The 19,422-nt window shown below is 41.6% G+C and overlaps 3 protein-coding genes across 4 annotated transcripts in view; all 3 read right to left on the reverse strand.

The window, feature by feature from the left end:
• The window catches only part of rims3 (regulating synaptic membrane exocytosis 3), a 35,884-nt gene extending 35,382 nt beyond the window's left edge, over positions 1 to 502 (reverse strand). The window contains exon 1 of the mRNA XM_071500260.1: positions 284 to 502. The gene's annotated coding sequence lies outside the window, so the exon portion shown is untranslated. The remainder of the gene's footprint in view (positions 1 to 283) is intronic.
• A 4,342-nt stretch (positions 503 to 4,844) lies between these two features.
• Positions 4,845 to 9,031, reverse strand: nup42 (nucleoporin 42). Of its 2 annotated transcripts, none has more exons than XM_071500772.1 (7): positions 8,727 to 9,031; positions 7,324 to 7,747; positions 7,138 to 7,226; positions 6,940 to 7,016; positions 6,608 to 6,694; positions 6,393 to 6,495; positions 4,845 to 5,908 (listed from the first exon to the last, which is right to left on the reverse strand). In XM_071500772.1, exons 1-7 carry the CDS (start codon positions 8,920 to 8,922, stop codon positions 5,379 to 5,381), a joined length of 1,506 nt encoding a protein of 501 aa, XP_071356873.1. In that variant the 5' UTR covers positions 8,923 to 9,031; the 3' UTR covers positions 4,845 to 5,378. The 2 variants fall into 2 exon arrangements, with proteins under 2 accessions (XP_071356873.1, XP_071356872.1); XM_071500771.1 differs by having other exon boundaries at positions 8,721 to 9,031.
• A 2,115-nt stretch (positions 9,032 to 11,146) lies between these two features.
• Positions 11,147 to 17,999, reverse strand: LOC139634488 (gasdermin-E-like). The gene is made up of 10 exons (XM_071500943.1): positions 17,746 to 17,999; positions 16,143 to 16,381; positions 15,803 to 15,995; positions 15,346 to 15,523; positions 15,064 to 15,184; positions 14,707 to 14,826; positions 13,389 to 13,510; positions 12,990 to 13,134; positions 12,800 to 12,870; positions 11,147 to 12,278 (listed from the first exon to the last, which is right to left on the reverse strand). The coding sequence occupies exons 2-10, from the start codon at positions 16,351 to 16,353 to the stop codon at positions 12,045 to 12,047; spliced, it is 1,395 nt and encodes a 464-aa protein (XP_071357044.1). The 5' UTR covers positions 16,354 to 16,381; positions 17,746 to 17,999; the 3' UTR covers positions 11,147 to 12,044.
• Between the last annotated feature and the right edge of the window lie 1,423 nt (positions 18,000 to 19,422).

A 19,422-nucleotide genomic window follows, 5' to 3' on the forward strand; every position in this document is an offset into this window, starting at 1 on the left:
AGCTTATACTGCTACAAAGGTGAGAGTACAAAAGAAGAACCCAAGTCTTCCCAGATTATAGTAATAATCTAATCTGGTGACCACTACCTCTGAGACTGGCCTGCACGTTGTAACAATATAGACAAATTCAGATGACTGCACCCACTTTTACCCCCTGCCCCTCTCATCACTGCTAATCATTAATTGCATTATTCACAACACCGGTCCACCGGCACTGTCATGGCCCCTGTGCGGAAATTGAGCACTTCAAGCCCTGCAATTAAAAAGGAATCGGAGCACTTACCACTTACAGCGAGGAGCGGCGCAGGCAAGGTGTGGGGTCGGGGAGGGTGGTGGGGGGGGGGAGGGAAGTCGGAAGTTGTCAAATAATTGCTTGCTTCTGTCGTATCTGTGAGAATGTCATCGTTTGGGTTTTATTTTTGCTGTGCTGGTGCGCGGACGGCGGCTCGCTGGACGGTCTCTCCGCTCGGCGCTGCTGCTCACACTGCATCCGAGGCGCGGTGAGAGACGCGCTGCCGTGGAGAGGAGAGGGAAGCGGGGGTGGGGGCTATCAGCGGCACGGCAGACAGCGACAACGTGTGGCCGTGTGAGGCAGCCCTGAGTGAATGCCCATCGCTTTTGTGTGGGGGAAAGACGGATGGATGAAGCCTCTCTCAGAACGGTCCGCGGAAATTACCTGCACACCCGTGACATCCTGTGTCATTTAAAGCCTGACGTGGGCCTAGTCCTCATAAACACCTGTAAGCAAGGCTCCCACCTGATTACAGCGGAAGTGTATGACCGGGATTAATCCGCTATGTGGCTTTGAGGCAAAAAAAAAAAAAAAAATGCACCATGTAGCCTAAACATGTGGCGCTAAGGGAAGAGTTTGCTTAGAGAATATGTCTATTTGCTTTTTTGCTGAGAGTTAGTTATCTTTCAAATATGAAGCTATAGGCTAGTAAAAGCCAGCAGCTAATCATCTTAGCTTAGCATACACAAAAAGTCACTACACTGTTTCAAGAAATAGTCTGGCATCATTATTCTTTCACTTTGGTTTTAATATAATTCAACGAATACGATAAAACATGCTAATTTGTGAGCTTTAGAGGTGCTGGTAGGTGGATTTTTTTTATCCTTTGGATAAAGCTGCTTCTTTACCGTTAGCTATAAGCTAACCACCCGCTGTAGCTTGATGTAGCTTCATATTTGGTATCAAAGGAGTTAGTTATTTGTATTTTACATGTTCTTTCATTTCTTAGCATCAAAAGCTGTTTACTTACTAGTCAAGAAGAAATGTTGCGAGTCCAGCATCAGACTTCATTCCTTTACTCACCAAAGGCTGGTTTTGTTTCTATTTCTATCGCTTCTTTTCATCGACTGAAGTTAGCATGCTAGCCCCAGTCTGCCCGGACTTCTCATCACTTTCCGATACCGAGTCACTGTAGCGTCTTCTCCAGTCTGCCCTGAAGAAGTAGCACTGCTCAGTTGCTCATATGTCGTTAATGCCAACATTAGCCACAGAGGAATAGCAACATTTACAAATAGCTCCTGACAGACAGGTTTAGGGTGAGGAGTTATATAAATTAATTAATCTACTCTGATTTACTGCTGTATTTCTCCAAGTATGCATAAATGAATCAAATCACTACAAACTAACTGACAATAAACAATAAAGATTTTCTGTGGCTCCCATTGCACAGTTAGATTTCCAGACTTGCAAAGGTGAAGAATACTTAATAGAAAAATAGATTGACATACACATAGTGCATACTGATTGTCAGTATACAATAGTTGTGTGCTAATGATGTTAAATTTATTCTGGTAATCAGCAGACAGGAAGCTATCTCATCCAGACATCTCATCATAGTCAAGTTTTGAAAATTTAGACTCTGAGAAACTGGATCATTTCACAGCAGAGTGTAGAGAAAACAGCTGCTTTTCTTATGCAACCAGGAATGATTCACAAAACACATTACTACACTAAATGGGATTTTAAAGAATGGAAAAAGAGTGAGAGTGGAAATCTGTGGTAGTTATAGTCCATTGCAGGAGTGAAAAGTTTGCTTGTTCTAACCCAGATAGCTGCTAAGCAATCATGGCTACAGGGTTAAGGTTCACAGCTTTATTGATAGGATGTGCTACTTTTCAATGTGTTTTTCCATTTCTGTATTTTAGAAAATACAACTTGCAGACTTGAAACTCGCTTGGGGAAAGTCTTCCATCACATTATTGTGGTCAAAGTTACATGGTTGTTGATCGTTCATCACAAAGAAGTAATGTAACTTTGAAAAAGTAAAAAATATTAAATACACTTAAACACTCAAGGCAGGGTTTTTTGCAGTTTGATGCAGTTGCACAGATGCATGCGCACAGACACAGTGCTTCATGGGTTTTCCTCTTTGCTTAGGAAGCAGACGGCCCGGTGTGCATACACAGATAAAATTAATGTACTGGATGTAATGTAACATAATTTTCTGCCCAGCCTCTCAGTGCCACTTAAGTTCAAACGATCCAGGCCTCGCCCAATCTGGTCTTAAATACCGTACATATATTCTGCGTCCTGACAGTGTTCCCTCACTACAGTGTGTTATTACTGTCAGTGTGTTAGGGGAACACGGTGCCCTGATCCTAATATGAACCCATAAACATGCACAGCAAAGAAAACCCAGGTCCAGACCCTTGCAGGTGAAATATGTGCCACTCAGTCACCCATGCAGCAAGCCACTCAAATAGGCATAAATCAGAGGCCTTGGATCAATGCCCTGTTTCCCATAGGCGAACCACTGTGGCACAACACAATCAATTCTATCCCAGGATTCATTGTTCCAATTACTAAGCCTCGTTCTTTGCTGCAACAGTAAGGAGGGTCGACTGGTATCAGCCCCCATCAAACATTAATACCAGCGCTGAATCCGAATCAGCTCATTGGCATTCTGCAGAGAGGGGGGATTCAAGCAGTGCTAGGAGCATCTGTTGCTGTCATCAGCTGATGTAGTGACCACAATGGCCGTGTAATAGCAACGAACACAATGTGCATTTAAGTACTGTATGTCATAAAAATAAATAAATAAATAAATAAAATACTGATCTAGAGAAGCCGGCAAGGGAGGAGGAATTTCAATAGCTGCAGGGAGAAGTTATAAATCAAAGGATTGATTGGTTCAGCACTCCGACATACATACGCAGCTGCAGTACATGGTCTAAATGGGGAATTAACAAGACAAACTGCCCCCATTTCCCCTATGGAAAAGTGTGCTAAATGTTTCAGAGCAGCACATACAGTGTATGTTTGTTCCATGTTGCTGTAGAGTCAGGTCAAAGTCAATTGAATTACAGTACATACTGTGGTCATGTGACCAGTTTGTGTAAGCTATGATTTCACAGGAGGGTGGGGCAGGTGAGGGGATTAAAGCAGGAGTGTGTACAGTGCATGACAGGTGTGTATATGTATGTGTGTGTGTGTGTGTGTGTGTGTGTGTGTGTGTGTGTGTGTGTGTGTATGTTTCAACTCAAATGTCATGTCTCTAAATCCAGGCTCCCTCCTGGGAATACTGAACAATCCCCTGGAGGGGAGGAGGAGGAAGTGATGGAAATGACTTCACAAAAGATTATTCTCACTATTAAACACAACAGGTCAAATGAGTGAAGTTTAACCATTTCTCTTATATAATTTCATTGCACTACGTTACACAGGTCATAATGTACACCAGAGTGATTAAATATTCCCAGTAAAACATTCTCTGTTTGGCTGTGTGTGCACAGGCATCCAAAGACTCATCCCTCATCTTTAATATAGCCCTGATCTACTCTGTGCAGCTCATGCACACATTACATAAACACAGGCAGACTCACAATTTGATGCTGCAGCAGTTAGTAATTACATCTGCTTATTTACTGTTGGGGAAACAAGGATTCACAAATGCCCATATTGCCCATATTTCTCAGTTAGATGTATTTAAGAGTCACTGGACAGCAATTTAAGCAAGTTTCACTGGAATGAGCAATGCAAGTGCCTTTTCATGAGATGGTCTCTATTTTAATCGTTCATTAATCTGTTGAATTATTTATGTATTATCTGCTGGCAGGGGGTGGGTGGGAGGTTACTGCTGCTAGACTGAGAAGAAGGAGAGAAAATTACTATGTTGCACACTGTTGCTGGCAGTTAATGCTGTGTTACCATTTATAGGTATGCATAAAAATGTATGAGCTATGCCCACAATGATTCTGACCCGGGCGTGAGATGTGGACTTGGGGTGATTGAACACACAAAAACACACTAGGACACACAAAGCTCAGTTGCACCTCTTGCCGATATCACAAACTCCCTGTCAGCTGAAAATATGCTCCAGTCAGCAGAGCTGCAGCCCCTATAGCAGCAGAATAGCTTATTGGTGTCTCTTTGTCGCTGTGTTCCTCTTCTTGCGGTCCCTCTAGGTTCTCAACGCCTAAAATGAATACGTATTGAATAGCTTACTCACTCACTGTTATCTGCGCTCGACCACGCTCTCTTCTCTGTTACTGGATGAAGCCTTACAAGCTGATGTGGATGGATGGTTTTAGTGGGTGGTGGATGGGCCTTGGTTTAGTTTTTTCAATATTGTGTCACATTACTGAGGAAAAACATATACATACAAACATATAGAGGGAGAATAACTCACCCCTAGGAAACAAACTACCTCTATATTTCAAGTTAGCCCTAAGGTACTCAGTTATTTACACTTGCCTAGTATCTCTTTGTGCATCGCTCAAACGTTAAAAAGCCAGAGGTATTTCGGGGCTTGTATTCTGACACCCTCTCCTGGCAGAGTTGTGCAATTACAACCTTCACAAAAAGAACCCCACTGATGTAGGATCACAGTATGTCTGTTAAAGGACTTTTATTGTCTCATGAAGCACTCAGTGAAATACATTTGCTGGTAAGACGACATTATGTCTGAGTTTTGTGCAAAAACAAAAGTTTCCAACCAAGTTCAACAAGTTCAACCAAATCTAGGTTCAGTAAAAATATACTCGCTAACTCATGGATTTTAAACTTTTCTCATCAACTTCACATATCAACAGATGGTAACACCCGAAATCCTGCCTCACAGCATCCAAACTGTGTATTTTAGGACAGTCAAAAACCCTAAAATGATATTTTATGACAAGACATAATTGACCAATACCACAGCTGTACATAATGTATACTTTGTACATACACAAAAATCTCAAATAGACCAAAAGCAAGTTGGATTGTATTTTAGGTATTGAATTGGTTGAATTATTTCAATATGAGCTGCATCTTTAAGATAATCATATAATGAAGTTGGATTCAATAAAAGCTCTATGCAGAAAAAATGTTTGTATAAATTATAACTCTTTATTTCAAAAGTTTTGTAAACTTCCCCACCAGCATATCATACCACCAGCATGTCAGCTGGAGGAGGTTTTAGAGGAATCTGACCGAGAGTGAACCTTTTAGCCTTGAACTGATTCAGTTCCTCTGGAGACAGTTTGCTCGCAGGTGAAAACAGACCGTCTGATGCTCCGCCGGCAGGCCCGGCTCCTGCAGCAGGTGGAGCAGCAGTGGTACCAAACCCTCCACTCATCTGTCCAAAAGTGCTGCTGCTTCCTGCTGCAGCAGATGCTTCAGCCCCAAAACCACTCCCGAATCCTCCTGTAGTGTTTGCTGTAGAAGAGAAGCTGAAGCCTGAGGCAGAGCCAAATCCTGAAGTGGCTGCTGGTTTGTTGGTGGACGGGGCAGCGAAAGAGAAAGTTGAAGCTGAAGGAGCATTGGACGAACCAAATCCTGAGGGAGGTTGTGTCGGAGCTGCTATGGCACTGCCAAAGCCTGCTGAAGATGGTGGTGCAGCTGAGGAACCAAATCCACCACTTGGATCAGCAAAGCTGAAAGTACTGGCCTGCGCTGGTGTTGGAGCCCCAAAGCCTGCATGGTCCCAGAGACATGAGAGATAACAGTAGTTATTATGGATTGGATTACCTCAGCAGCGTAATCAGACAGGACAATAAAAGGCTAGTTATACACACTTTGTTCAACAAATCTGCCAACTTGGATGCATTCATGTGCTTGGCTTCACACAAATCAGCCACTTGACCAGACTCTCAAACACTGCATGCTCTGTATTCATGAGAGATTAGGGAAATTGAAAGCAATAGTTCTTTCTTACAGAGAATTACAGAATTACTACAGCCAGCAGCTGGCTGGCTTAGTGTAGCACAAATACTTGAAACCGCGAAAAAGGTAAGAAAATCCACCTACCAGCGCCTCTAAAGTTCACCAACACGTTATATCTCTTTTTTCAATTATCAGTTTTTCAATTATTTTTTTACGAGGAGCTACTTCTGGCCCTGGAGCAGTCTCTGAACTCATACTCTTATACTGTTACAATGAAGCAATGCTTAATGTTCACCTTTGCTTCCAAAGTCAGATGTAGAGGATCCAAATCCAGTTGCTGTCACTGATCCAAATCCACCTGAAGATGTCTGAGGTGCTGGGTTGTTTAACTCTGCGAGCTGCGGAGGAAGATAATATATCAAATATCAAAAACATGTTCAATGTATTTAAAAAAGGTCTTGCTTAAAAAGAGATGGGAGTACTGTTAGAGGGACTGTGCGAGTGTCTTACCAAAGCTGTGCGTGTGGCTGGATTCATCACCTTCAGTTCCTGGACTCTGCTTCTCCACTGGTTGAGCAACTGATTGACACCATTGATCTAAACACATGAAACAAGTTTTTGTTAGACTTTCACACATTTTAAAATACCTGCAAGTCATTATTTATCATTTGAACTAACACTCGATTAGTTCATAATCATGTGACACAAATACTGAAATACATTATGAAAATGTATCCATGCATAGGACAAAATAAATTCACAGAAGATAGTACCCTCTTGACTTTCTTATTGGCCTGAAGACAAACATTAGGAACAACATTAAAGAGTAACACATTGCTTACATAGCCCTGCAGATCTCCTGAAGGTCTTGCGGAGTAATACTCCAGCCTGAGCTCTTCTGGAGAGAGATCAGTGAAACCTGAAGATGATGAAAATCACATTTCTAGGTGATTGATATAACGAACGCATCATTTACAGCTAGTTTTATGGCTACAAGTGACAACAGAAATCATGTTATTAAATGTGTATTTGATACAGACCAGTTACAGGTGACTTGGAGTTAGAATAACACGAGAAGCACCACTGCCGCGAACTCTCCCAACTTTCCATGTCCGCCTGAATGATCTCCCTGGGTGATCATGAGACAGACATCACACATGAATTAACTTCTCAAGACAGATAAACCTTCACTTTAATTGCACAGCTTAAGAAACAAGCAGGCTCACAATTTTCTTTCATCATCTTCATCACCGGCTGGTCCTCCTCCTCTTCCGCCCCTGTCAAAGTTGTTGGGAGCACTCAGCTCTGAAAATCTGTTGAAGCTGAATTCTGAGCTCTTCACGTTATCTCTTCTCCCTCCACCTCCTCCGCGGCCCCAGTCATTCCCTCCTCCTCCTCCTCCACGACCCCAGTCACTCCCTCCTCCTCCTCTACCCCAGTCAGCTCCTCCTCCTCCACCTCCTCTACCCCAGTCAGCTCCTCCACCTCCACCTCCCCTACCCCAGTCCGCTCCTCCACCTCCACCTCCTCTACCCCAGTCAGCTCCTCCACCTCGGCCCCAGTCATCACTTTCATGAGATGAGAAGGATGAGGGTTTGATAAAGGCCCCTTTTTGCTGGTTAGGATTCACCCAGACTCTGTTCCCATACCCTGAAACACACATGCAAACCAGTACAGATCAATTGCAAGAGAATAAAAAGAGTTAATAAAATGCTAAAACATTACAGTCATTCTTTTTTCCGTATTGTAACTCCACCACTGTCACTTCTGTCTTCTCTGTATTTATACTAACTACAGAATGGCTGTCCGTCCTTACTAAGAGATTCTTCTTGTTTATTCTTATCAACAGCCAATAAAAGTATTTTTGCCTTTGTTTGAGGAGAGAGAATACCATATGTTATGCAGATTATAAATCCCTCTGAGATACATTTCTGATTTTGGCATTCATAAATAAAGTTACCAGATTATGTTTGTGAGTAGAATAACAGCAAACATTGTTTACAACTATCTTATAATTTCCAAAATCTCACTATATTTAGCTGTCTGGTGATGCTTGTTTATCTTTGTTTACTAGCGGCGCTTGCTGTCTTCACACTGTGGATTCAGTCTGGCTGATTCACCTACAACAAAACCAGAATACAAAGTCTCTCAAAGTCAATAATACAGCCAATATCACACACAACGCTGGTGGTGTTTGATGACTGATGCTGACAAAAATGAATTGCCATCATAATTTCTAAGTTATTTGTAACTAATGTAGTCTCATACAACCACCTGGCAGAAAGAAACCCTAACTTTACCTCCATGACGTTTTAAAATGTTCACTTTGTTTGTGTTGAAACTGATTTAAGCTGCTGTAGTTTGAGCTGCTGTTTCTAATATCCACCCCAAGCGTGTTATTGGTTGAGGTTAAGTTCAATTAAAATGCTTGAGTCGACTAGCTAGCTAACGTTACGAACAAAAACAATACACAACGGCCCAGAAACGAAACTTAACAAACCAGCGTAAGGTGAACGAACTAGAAACAAAACTTCACTTCCACCTGGTCTGAAACAGTTCCCACAAAAATGAACTGCTACGGAAACACAACACTTTGAGAAGAATAAGTTTAGAATAAGTTTACCTCCACCTCCACCTCCACCTCCTCCTCCTCCTCCTCTGGACTGTTGTTGACCAGAGGAGCGGCTGTAGTTGTTGTTGTATCCCCCTCCACCCCCTCCACCTCCTCCTCCTCCTCCTCCTCTGTTTCCTCCCCTCGGATGCTCATTCCAACATTTTTCGCCGTAACGACAACGGCCCTGAAGAAAAAAGTTGCACACTGTCATTTTCCCCCCAGCTGTCTGTAACAGATGTGGCGTTTCTCCTCTGGGCTCCCTGGCAGCTCCCTCCCGCTCTCTGCAATGTTTTCCTGCGACTGACGGCGAGGCGGCGACGGCACACGCTGGGGTCGCAGCAGATTGACGTCAGAGCTGACTGTAACGACGTACCAGCGACAACAGCGACCCCACATGGCAGTGGAGTTAACTCTCAGTAATCGGAGACGTTGAGGTCATGGCCAGCTTACTTGGGGAAAGAAAAGCAGTTCGTTAAGCAGTTCCTCCACGGGCGACAATGAGCAGGGGTTATCAAACTTCCTGCTCCATAGGCTTCTGGTTATTTTGTGTTCCTATGTGCTTGTTTTGTGTCTTTTTGTGGTTACTTTTAACTGACTTTTGATCAAGAAAATGTCACTTTATACAGAAGAGCTTGCCCAGCAGTCCCCTGACCTCTGTTAGGGCCCCATGCCACATGCCATTCATTGTTTATACCCCATGTGAAAAAGTTGCTCCATCCCCATTTCACCGAGCCCTGATCCCCCACATTATCATTGTGTGTTGTCCTTAATGTTGGAGTATTAGTATTTTTGGGTAAATGTTTCTATTAATATTCCAGGGTTTGATTATTTCATACATGAGTTCTGAAACATTTTTGTGTGGTGTGTTATGTTGGAAGGGTCAGCCCACTTTGTATATTTTCAGTTGTTTATCTGTGAGTGGGGTTAATTAGCTGCTCAGTCAGGGAGAGAGGAAACAGATGTGTGCTATCAGGTCCTTTTAGGAGGATTTAGTGTGGGTAGTGGTAGTGCGGGGTTGGGGTGCTTGAGATGTCTAGCATTTTAGCTCACCCCCACACTTACCTGAGATGATGGTATGCTCCACTTAGATGCAGGAGAAGATTAAATGCAAGCCATTCAACTGTCAAAGGGAGAGAGATAGAGCAGGCGGCAGCTTGCTGTGGCTGCAGTTTTCAAATTTTATTGTTATGGCTTAAGTTCCTTTTGTTGAATTGCCCAGGATTCTTTTTTTCTGTTTTGTAGTATTTTGTTAATAAAATATCACCTTTTGAGCACATACTCCAGCCTGCTGACCATGCTTTTTGAAACATCTTTGAAAAATCTTTTTAAAAGTTCCCAGTGCCCCTACCATCACTTCTAATTTCCCTTGAAGTATAGCAGCTTCATTATATGCCCAGAGCCGAGACAGGACATCAGGTTTCCTGTGTGTTAAGTTTATTGTTATTTGATTAATCATAAACTTATTTAGAAATACTCTAGGCTTCATGTGACAACGATATAAACTATTTAAGATCTTTCTACAACAAGACATGAATACGAGATATAGTGTAACAATGTAGTTGACATTATATTTTAGTGAATTTTTATTTTAGAAACTCCAACTAACACACAGAGAATTTGGGCCTTTTGGGGCTTTTGTACCTACTAAACTGGCATCTGGGTGCATAAACTAATAATAACAGGCAGCGATGTAAGCTGTCCCGCCCTAACAGGTGCAGCAAATAGTTTCAGAAATATGCATCATTCATGGTCTGTGAACACATAGACACACCATACTGACAAAAGTTCCAATCAGTCATAAGTGAAAACACCCGTGGGCATGTACTCTATGAGCATAAAACCCACATACAGTTGTACAGACGTGAGTGCAACAGTCTGGTATGTATTAAAATGTATGAGAAATGGTCTCAGACTAACAAAAGTAAAACTCAAAAGTAGGCCCAATGGGAATTTTGAATAAAGAAGTTGAGGGTAACTTCCTGGAAAGTCATCGTGTTAACTGCATTGAAGTGTTGTAAAATAATGGCTACACTGATGTCCACGAAAAAGTGGTGAGTCAGCACACGAGTTACCTTCAAAAGCAAGCATATTTTCCTTAAATATTTTTTTATATACTTTATTTTCCATTTACATAAGACAAAGTGAGCTTATGCATTTGAGACAAACAAGCATTTGTAGAGGTATGACACAGATAAAGACTTAACAGCAAAGATTTTTCAAAACATATTCATATAGGATAAAGTAAAGCTTTTTTTTTCAAATAGCAATAAATTACAATAGTAACTGACAAATAGAAAAGTGGCCAAAGTCATCACAAAGGCAGCTTCATAAAACCATTGTTCATGTATAAACACACATCGTCTTTATAAAAAACATCAGCTGTTTATTTTAACATAATACACCATTTTTGGTATTCAATGATAGTAATTAAGGGATTGGTGAATATATAATGTTTCTGTTAAATACAGATAGTTTATTAAGAAGCTGATTATAAGCAGTAGCAGCAATAAAATGCAGCCTCATTTAAAATCAAAATCCTGGCAAGGATCGGCGAATAATACGTTTCAGCATACTGTAGAAATGTGCTCACATACTCCTGGCAAGCATCAAATTTCACATTTTGCTGTGAAGTGAAAAACATGACATCTACGACGTGTGAATGTTGCTTCAGAAATCAGAACAGTTTTCAGCTTAATCACTGCTTTTTCTCAACCTATTAATGACACATTTGTCACTGTGAGCTAAAACGTAATAAATAAAAACAATGAAACTGGATTTATACTAAACAATAATAACTGTGACACTACAGTATCACAACTCATAACATAAAATATATAGAGATTTGTTTAAATATACAAAAAATTAAGTGCTTGCTTTAAGTAATAAAAATATATGTAGGAAAAGTAATATAACAATATTCTCTGTATCATAATATCACAAATATATAAAAAAAAAATCCTGTGAATATTCTCATTTGCCCAGGTCATAGTATCTCAAAGGAGTTTTAAATCGAAAGCAACTGGACTTGACAGGCTGGACAGGCTGGGACTGGTCCAACGATGGTTGGACCAGTCCCAGCCTGGTCAGGTGCGAGAAAGAACTGATGAAGCCTCTTGGATGAGAGGTGAAACGTCTTCCTAGACAAATAACCAAGTCCAGTTGCTTAAAACTCCTTTGAGATATTAAGAAAAACAATAATAGTAATGATATAAAGATGTGATGCAATAAAGTGTAGTAAGTTTAGACTCAACAAACTTTACAATAAAGAAAAAAAAAAGGACAGAATATAGTCCATGAAAAAGAAAGAAATACGTTTGCATGCAGAAACTTCCACTACATCATCCCATTGCACAGCAAACACAATCCATGTGTGCTGAGGCAGAGGATCAAAGGCAGAACTCCTGCTTTATCTCCTGTGTCCATCCACAGCCCGTCAGCGTTTCTCCTCAGTGTCACGTTGGTGGAGCTGAGCAGCTGCTCTGCCAGTTGGAAAGTCTGGTTGTCCTGCAGCAGGACAGGAAGATGCTGGATGGGGAGAGGCTCGCTACTCTTCTTTAGTCTGCACATCTGGTGAGACAGATAGATGGACAAATAGATAAACAACTCTTTCCTCCAACGTTTTGGTTTTAAGGTTTAAATCAAATTTTCCTTATTGGCTTTTGGGAAATGCGCTTACTCCCATTTCTTGTAGAGGATGAGATCTGTCTCATGTTTTTGCATTAAATATGAAGCTACTGGCAGCAGCTAGTTAGCTTAGCTTAGCACAAAGACTCGAAACTGATTCAAACAGCTAGTCTGGCTGGAACTGACACAAAGGTGAGACAATATGTCGTGAGCTTTAGAGGTGTTGCTAGGTAGGTTTTGTTACTGTCAGACAGAGCCAGGCTAGCTGTTTTCCTCATTTATGCTAAGCTAAGCTAACTGTCTGCTGGAAGTATCGAATCAATATTTTCACTTAACTCTCAGCAAGAAAAGCCAATCATCATATTCCCCAAAATCATGAAAATATTCTTAAACATAAATTAAATTCATCATCTATAACAGCAAACAGTTTAAAGACGTGCAATAAATGAAACAAGTTAACTAACCAGCGTGTCGAAGGCCTCCAGAAAATCAGCACGGCTCTCACTCAGGAGGCTCAGTGTTTCATCAGGCAGCTCTACAAGAACAATACACGTGACAAGATTCAAATGTAGAAAAGGATTCATAGAGTACTACACTGTGTTGCTCAAGAGCACTGTGGAGAAACAGCCTTCAGGGTTGGGAGTTTCCGCTCACCTTCCATCGCGCTGACCAACAGGTGAACTGCATTCAGGTGAGCAGCACTGGCAGGCCGGCTGCACTCAGTATGACTGTCTGAGCAGAGTCGGTCCATATCTTGGTTGGCCATAGCTGGTGAGTCACCACTACACAATTTCTCCAGCTGACAGAAAGAGAGGCACAGAGAAGCAGGGAGATGGAGAAAACAGAAAATGTAAAAAAAGAGGAATGGTCAACAAAGAGTCACAGATCTTTGCCTCAATATAACTGTCTAGGAAGGAATAAATAATAAATAAGTGGTTTTGGGAGAGTGCCTCCCTTTGGATTAGTTTACTTGTCACACAGTAACCCTGTAGAGATGAGCCCAAACCCTGGTGCAGTGTCTTGATGTTGGTGTAATGCCATTGTGTCACTCACCACATGCTGCAGATATGACAGAGTAGTTCTGTCCCTCATGGTCACTTGCAGCTTCTTGAACAAGTCACGTCTAGTTAACTGGGGGAGCTCTGCCAGTGGAGACAAGTCCATCATCTGTGATCCTGTCAGGGAGCCGGAGATACTGAATCAGATGTTAAGCTGAAGCTACACTGACACAATATTTGGCTGGTACTAGCCTCAGTCATCTTCCTTTAATATGATGGCTGCATGGTTGTTGTCAAAACTGTTTGAAATGCATTGTCTTTTTTTTTTTTTTTTAGGATCTATTAGGCATTATAAAACAATCCTATCAACATAGAGTATATCTATCCATGTAGGCCCTGTCTATTTCTGTCTACATTCATTTCCCACCAGTTTCAATATAACCATTTCTTTTTAATACTCCACATTTTTTACCCATAAGTATTTACCTTGGTCTTGGGAACTCAACCTATTGCCATAATTCTTGAAAACATTACGCAATTGCAACCACATATCCACATATATCAACTTTCAAAAGTCCTACAAAATTTGATAGCTTTTTACCTGCGAATGAGGTAGATGGTTGTTGGTATGGCAACATAGTGCATTTAATGATTGATTGTAATGTACAGCCAATTAATCCTTTAACACCTGAGCCTAAAAATGTCCGCCTGGATTTTTTTTGCTTATTTTGACTATAAAAAGGTCAGAAAATGTCCTGTGCGTAAGTGCTTTTGTCCATTTTTCCAGAATACTTGGAACTTTCAATATCTGGCAGTTTCAATCAAAAATTCGCTGTATTTCTCCACTCTGCTGTCTCTGTATTCGCTAGTAATGAAAGGGCACATTCCCGGTCTTTCGGTAGAGGCGGGAGTGAAATTACCGTAATAACACCTATATGCCTATAAAGCGCAAGGTCTTAGCTTTCAGAAACCGTTGGAATTTTTCCGATTGCTCAAACCGTGACAGAGTTACGGTAATCCAAAGTGTGCCTGCGCAAATGTGTCGTCCACGACACACTCGTTTTTAAAGGGTTAACCAACAATTATTCAGCACATGGTCATGTGTATTAATTTTAGTCCCGGTTTTCTACTGAGGCAGGTCATCCCAACCGTAACATTTCAGAGCAAATCATCTACGCAACTGTTGTTACAACAATTCCCTCACGGTGAAGAAGAATCCACAATGTCAATTGCGGTTGGGTGAAAAGGAACCTGCTTCAGTCCATTCATTTCACTTCCCCAAAAAATGGGGAGTGTCAATGATATCTGAATAACCGTAATTTCTTTGTCATCAACAGATTACTGGCTAAATGTTTGAGTGAATGGACACATACCATTTTGCAGTGCTGGAACATTCTCCCCATTGCATTTGCCATCCACTGTATTCAAGGAATCATGGGATGGCCAGGAGTCTGATTCAAAACCTCCTATCGTGCCAGGTTGAAGGCATATATCTAAAAATGCACACAACAGGTGAACAGGTGAACACAGAGAGGGTGTAGTGAAGTGGATACATGCACTTGCAACAGTTGCACAGGCATATTAGTCAAGACACAATCGAAATGCCTCATTGAACATCAGCACGTCTTATAAACTCACAATACAGAAATGATCTTGTGATTCACTCTCACACACACACACACACACGCACACACACGCACACACACACACACACACACACAGACACTTACCATACTGCCCATTCTTTTTAATCTCCAGTTCCAGGATGCTATATGCAATGACTGTATCAGAGGGGATCTCCAAAGAAACATCACTATCTGTCTCAATGTTGTTGCTTTCCTTCACACACACCTGAGGATACAGATATACACATCGGTGTGATTTATAGAGAGTTGGATATTGACCACACTATTTTTTGGGTTAAAGCTTTGATAATTGTGCAGCATAAATAGACAATTAAACAATTTTATAACAACAGACAAATGCTTCCCCCAGACACTAATTTACCTTACCTTAACAGAGCTCCCCAGGATGTCCAGCAGCCCGAGCACCCCCTTAAAGATGCACTGCTCTTTCTTTGTCTGGGTGATGGAGCAGGAGTTGGTGGTGAGGATCCTTTCCTTCACTACTGCGAGCACGTCGGCCCGCTTCTCCAGCTGCTGCACCAGCACGTGTTGCATGTCCACCAGCCTGGAGAAGTGACAAACAGATCTTAATCTACAGCAGCTACGTGTGCATTCAGAAGACAGATCGTGCGCACACTCGGTGCAATGTGTTCAAGGCTTATGACACTACTGATCTCTGTAGTCGTGGTAAAGTCTTTGCATGACACCGGTCTGAGGAGTCAAATGTCTGATGTCTAATTACATTTTTAGACTGTTCACCTCATCAATAATACAGTCACCCTCCTGTCACCTTCTTCTGACTATCTGCAGTGTGCAATTAGTATGAAAAGGAATTATTTATCACCTGTTTCTGGAGTCACGTAACAGCTTCTTCACATCCAGTTCCTCTTTTTTCAGCTTGCCAAAGCATGATTGGAGCTTGGAAGTGCCCTGCCCCTCCAGAGCAACATGGACAGAGCCAGCCTTGGTGTCCAGCTTCCCGGAGAGTTTGTCTCCAAACGTCCCCTTATAGGTCAGGAATTCCGTCTCACACAATCCTGACAAGGCATGTGGTGTTAGATGTGTTTGAGAGATGTTCCATGCACTTTGAGGATATCTACTTATACGTTAGTTATGGTGTACTAATAAAATTTATATTCATAAAGCTTTATTTATTTATTTTTTGTACATTCATACCTACATACCAGGACTGAGCTCTTTGTCACCCAGCAACAAGTCGCTAAGGGTGAAATCGGTCGGTTGGTACTTGGGCCTTTGCCAGAACCAGAAGCGGTTGCGTTTGACGATGAGTGCCATGGAAACCAGTTTTTGTGAGTCATTTACTCGTGACACGTGGATGAGGCTTCCGTCTGGGTCAATCTGACGGACGAAGTTGGCAGTGGCCTTGGAAAACATGGCTTCAGCGGACGAGGGCTGCAGACAGCTGGAAGAGAGAGACTTCAGTTTGAGTTTATTTTGTCCATTGGTAGGCACTGAGAGCAAGACAAGAGCTCTAGAGCGCTTTCACTAAAGTACTTAACCGCTGGGGTGATTTCCCATTGGTATTCTCCCCAAAGTTCCCCTCTCGATAAAGTTTATGCATGTTTGACAAGTCCCAATAAAACCAAACAAACCCTGTATGTGTGTGTGTGTGAGTGAGCACGATGTGTAAGCCCAAACCTCTGTCTCTGTCCTGCAACCAACTGGGGCCAGTGACTCACAAGAAGAAGAAAATCCCCCCGCATGTTGTTAACATATTAGTGTGACCTCAAATAGGCACATCCAAATATACAGTACACACACGCACACACACGCTCACACTTTAGTGTGCCAATTCTGCTGACTCAGCTTTCATAGCTAAATATGTAAAGTAATCAGGCGTTAAGGGGGATTTGTGCTGTGAGAGGAGAGGGGGAGAAAGAACGGAAGAAAGTTTGAGCTGTATCACTGCTGGTTCGAGGCATGTTAGAGTTAAACAAAAGAATGTAATGTTGGCTGAGGTACTGAGAAAGGGGGCGGTTATGGAAAATAAAGATAAAACAGGAGAGAACTCAAAGTTATGAATGAAATCAAGAATGTCACCACCCACTCTGTACAACATCACAAACTCCCCTCGACTTGACATGATTTCAGTGTGTTGAGTCATCTGGCTTGAGTGATTAGCTATCGTAACGCCAGTGGGGACCTTTCTCTGACCCCAAACTCAAATTCCCAAAGCTCAAATATGCTGCTTGTAAACATTTCACGTCTCTTTTGTTTAGTGTGATCTGGAGCGAGGAAACAAGGGGGAAAAAAAGATAATCGGAAGAACCATTTAAGATGTGAAGAACATTAACTTAATTGACTTAATATCGGATAGGGGTGGCTGAGAACACATATAGTAATATAGTAATGCTTGTTAAGTCAAGCACAGGCAAATATAATTAGATATAATAGAAGCTTACCCATGCTTTTTAATAATAGATTCATAATTACATAATGCATTATCATTAAGGGTAGTGTGTGACATCCAACATCATTCAGTTTACTGAACAGAACTGAATACTTATAAACAGATGGTGAAATACAGCACAGTAGGTTAGCCTCAAACACACACACACACACACACACACACACACACACACACACACACACACACACACACACACAGAGACACGTGCGCCAGGCTGCACTGCGCGTGCCTGCGCGGTGAGATCAACTGCGCGCAAGCCTTGAGAAGAACGTGCGACTTATCATTTTTTTATTTTATGAAATCAAATAAAAATACAAAAAAAAAAAAAAAAAAAAATGAATAAAGATGTCTCTTACCTGAAATGAACTGACAAACAACTCTGTGAAGAGACCTGATCTGAGATCCTGTCGGTCCAGTTCTCACTCCGGGACTGTCTGCCGGGTTACCATGCGTAAAAGCACACCAAGATGTCCAAGCGCGGAGAGAAATAGTCCTCCGGGTTGTGACTTCACTCCACGGTGTTAATTACTCCGCGCAGTCAGTCAGCGCAACAAGGACCGTGACGGGGAGCAGAGGTACTGACAGTGCTCGGCCAGAGCTGCGGCTGAGTGGTGGGGCTGTACAGCTGTCCACATCTTCCTCCTCCCACTCTCACTGCAGCCTTAATTATGATCATATGAACTCCCGCTTGTGTGTGCGGGCGTGCGTGTGCGCGGGAGTGTGTCAGGACAAGAGCAGACTTGTTTCTTTGATTCTCGCTTTTTATCAGTAATTCATAGAATGGAAAGTTTGCAAATTATGATTGATTCCTACATACCACTTTCCTGCATAACGGTGGCGTTTTGTAGAAGTGGTTTCAGTAAACACACCACATCCTCTCCAATGTATAACAAGAGTGATGTGCTTAAACTTAAAAAAAAAAAAGTGATCTAATTATATACTTTAAAGTCACACAAATATCTCAGGAGTCAACTAAATCAGTGTCCCTTCACTGACCGTGGAGCAGTGCCAGAGGTTAACATTAAGCTTAAAGAGAGGCACATGATGAGCTTAGTTATATAGTCATATGTCAGTTTGGGTAGCAATCCCATGTATATGTGTCAGAACATGACATTCTGTACGGGTGTTGTTGGTGCCTGTATTTAACATGTGGGTGTTCAGAGTCAAATGTTATGGGTTTAGGAATAGGTGAGTGGGTGTGTGCATTTTAATTTGGGACATGTTTGTCAGTGGTGATAAGTAACTTTTTAAGGGCTGTCAGGGAGTTGTCACCCAATTGCAGAGCTAATGGTCCTTCTGTTCCCCAGATGAATAGATGCACCCATATGCACAAACATCATATAGTCACAGCCGCTCCAGGACTGTTGCAGCAGGCTGCTGAGGGTCCTCTGACCCCTGGTCACAAGTCTCACTTAAGTAGAAGCAAAAATTTCACAATACATAACTGTATCAGCAAAGTGCACGTAAGTATGGCCCCTTTCTGACAGTTGTTATTTACATAAATTAACAATATTATAATGTAATTATAACCACTTAATATACTGTGTGATTGTTAAATCTATATCAATATGCTGCTAGTCATTTGTTTGTCACAATTCTTTTGTATTTAAACAGAAACTGCAGGTTAAACCCCAAAGTTGCATCGCTGCAGTCATCTCTATAACGTAGTTAAAATTTCAAAAGTAAAGGTTCTCAATGCAGAGAAATGCCCCTCGTGAGAACTGTTACATTACTATCACATATTATATCATCAAATTATTACTGATGTATTAATGTGTAAGTAGGATTTTACTGTTTCAGCTGGTTAAGCTGGTGCTAATTTTTAACTATTCTATGCACTGTAGTAGTAGTAGTAGTTTAATCTGACAATGCATTATATGTATAAGATCATCTTGTTTTCTTTGTTGTGTCTGAATTCAGTAACTTAAGCAGCGGAGTAAAAAGTATTAAGAGTGAAATAGCCTCAATTCTGACACAACATTTAATAATTAAACAGTATTGGATGCATATCTGGTATTTGTTTGCTGTTTGAA

Source organism: Trachinotus anak, unplaced genomic scaffold, assembly GCF_046630095.1.
Source record: "Trachinotus anak isolate AG129_WGS33_773 ecotype Australia unplaced genomic scaffold, CSIRO_AGI_Tana_v1 ptg000016l, whole genome shotgun sequence".
In the NCBI taxonomy this organism is placed as follows: domain Eukaryota; kingdom Metazoa; phylum Chordata; class Actinopteri; order Carangiformes; family Carangidae; genus Trachinotus; species Trachinotus anak.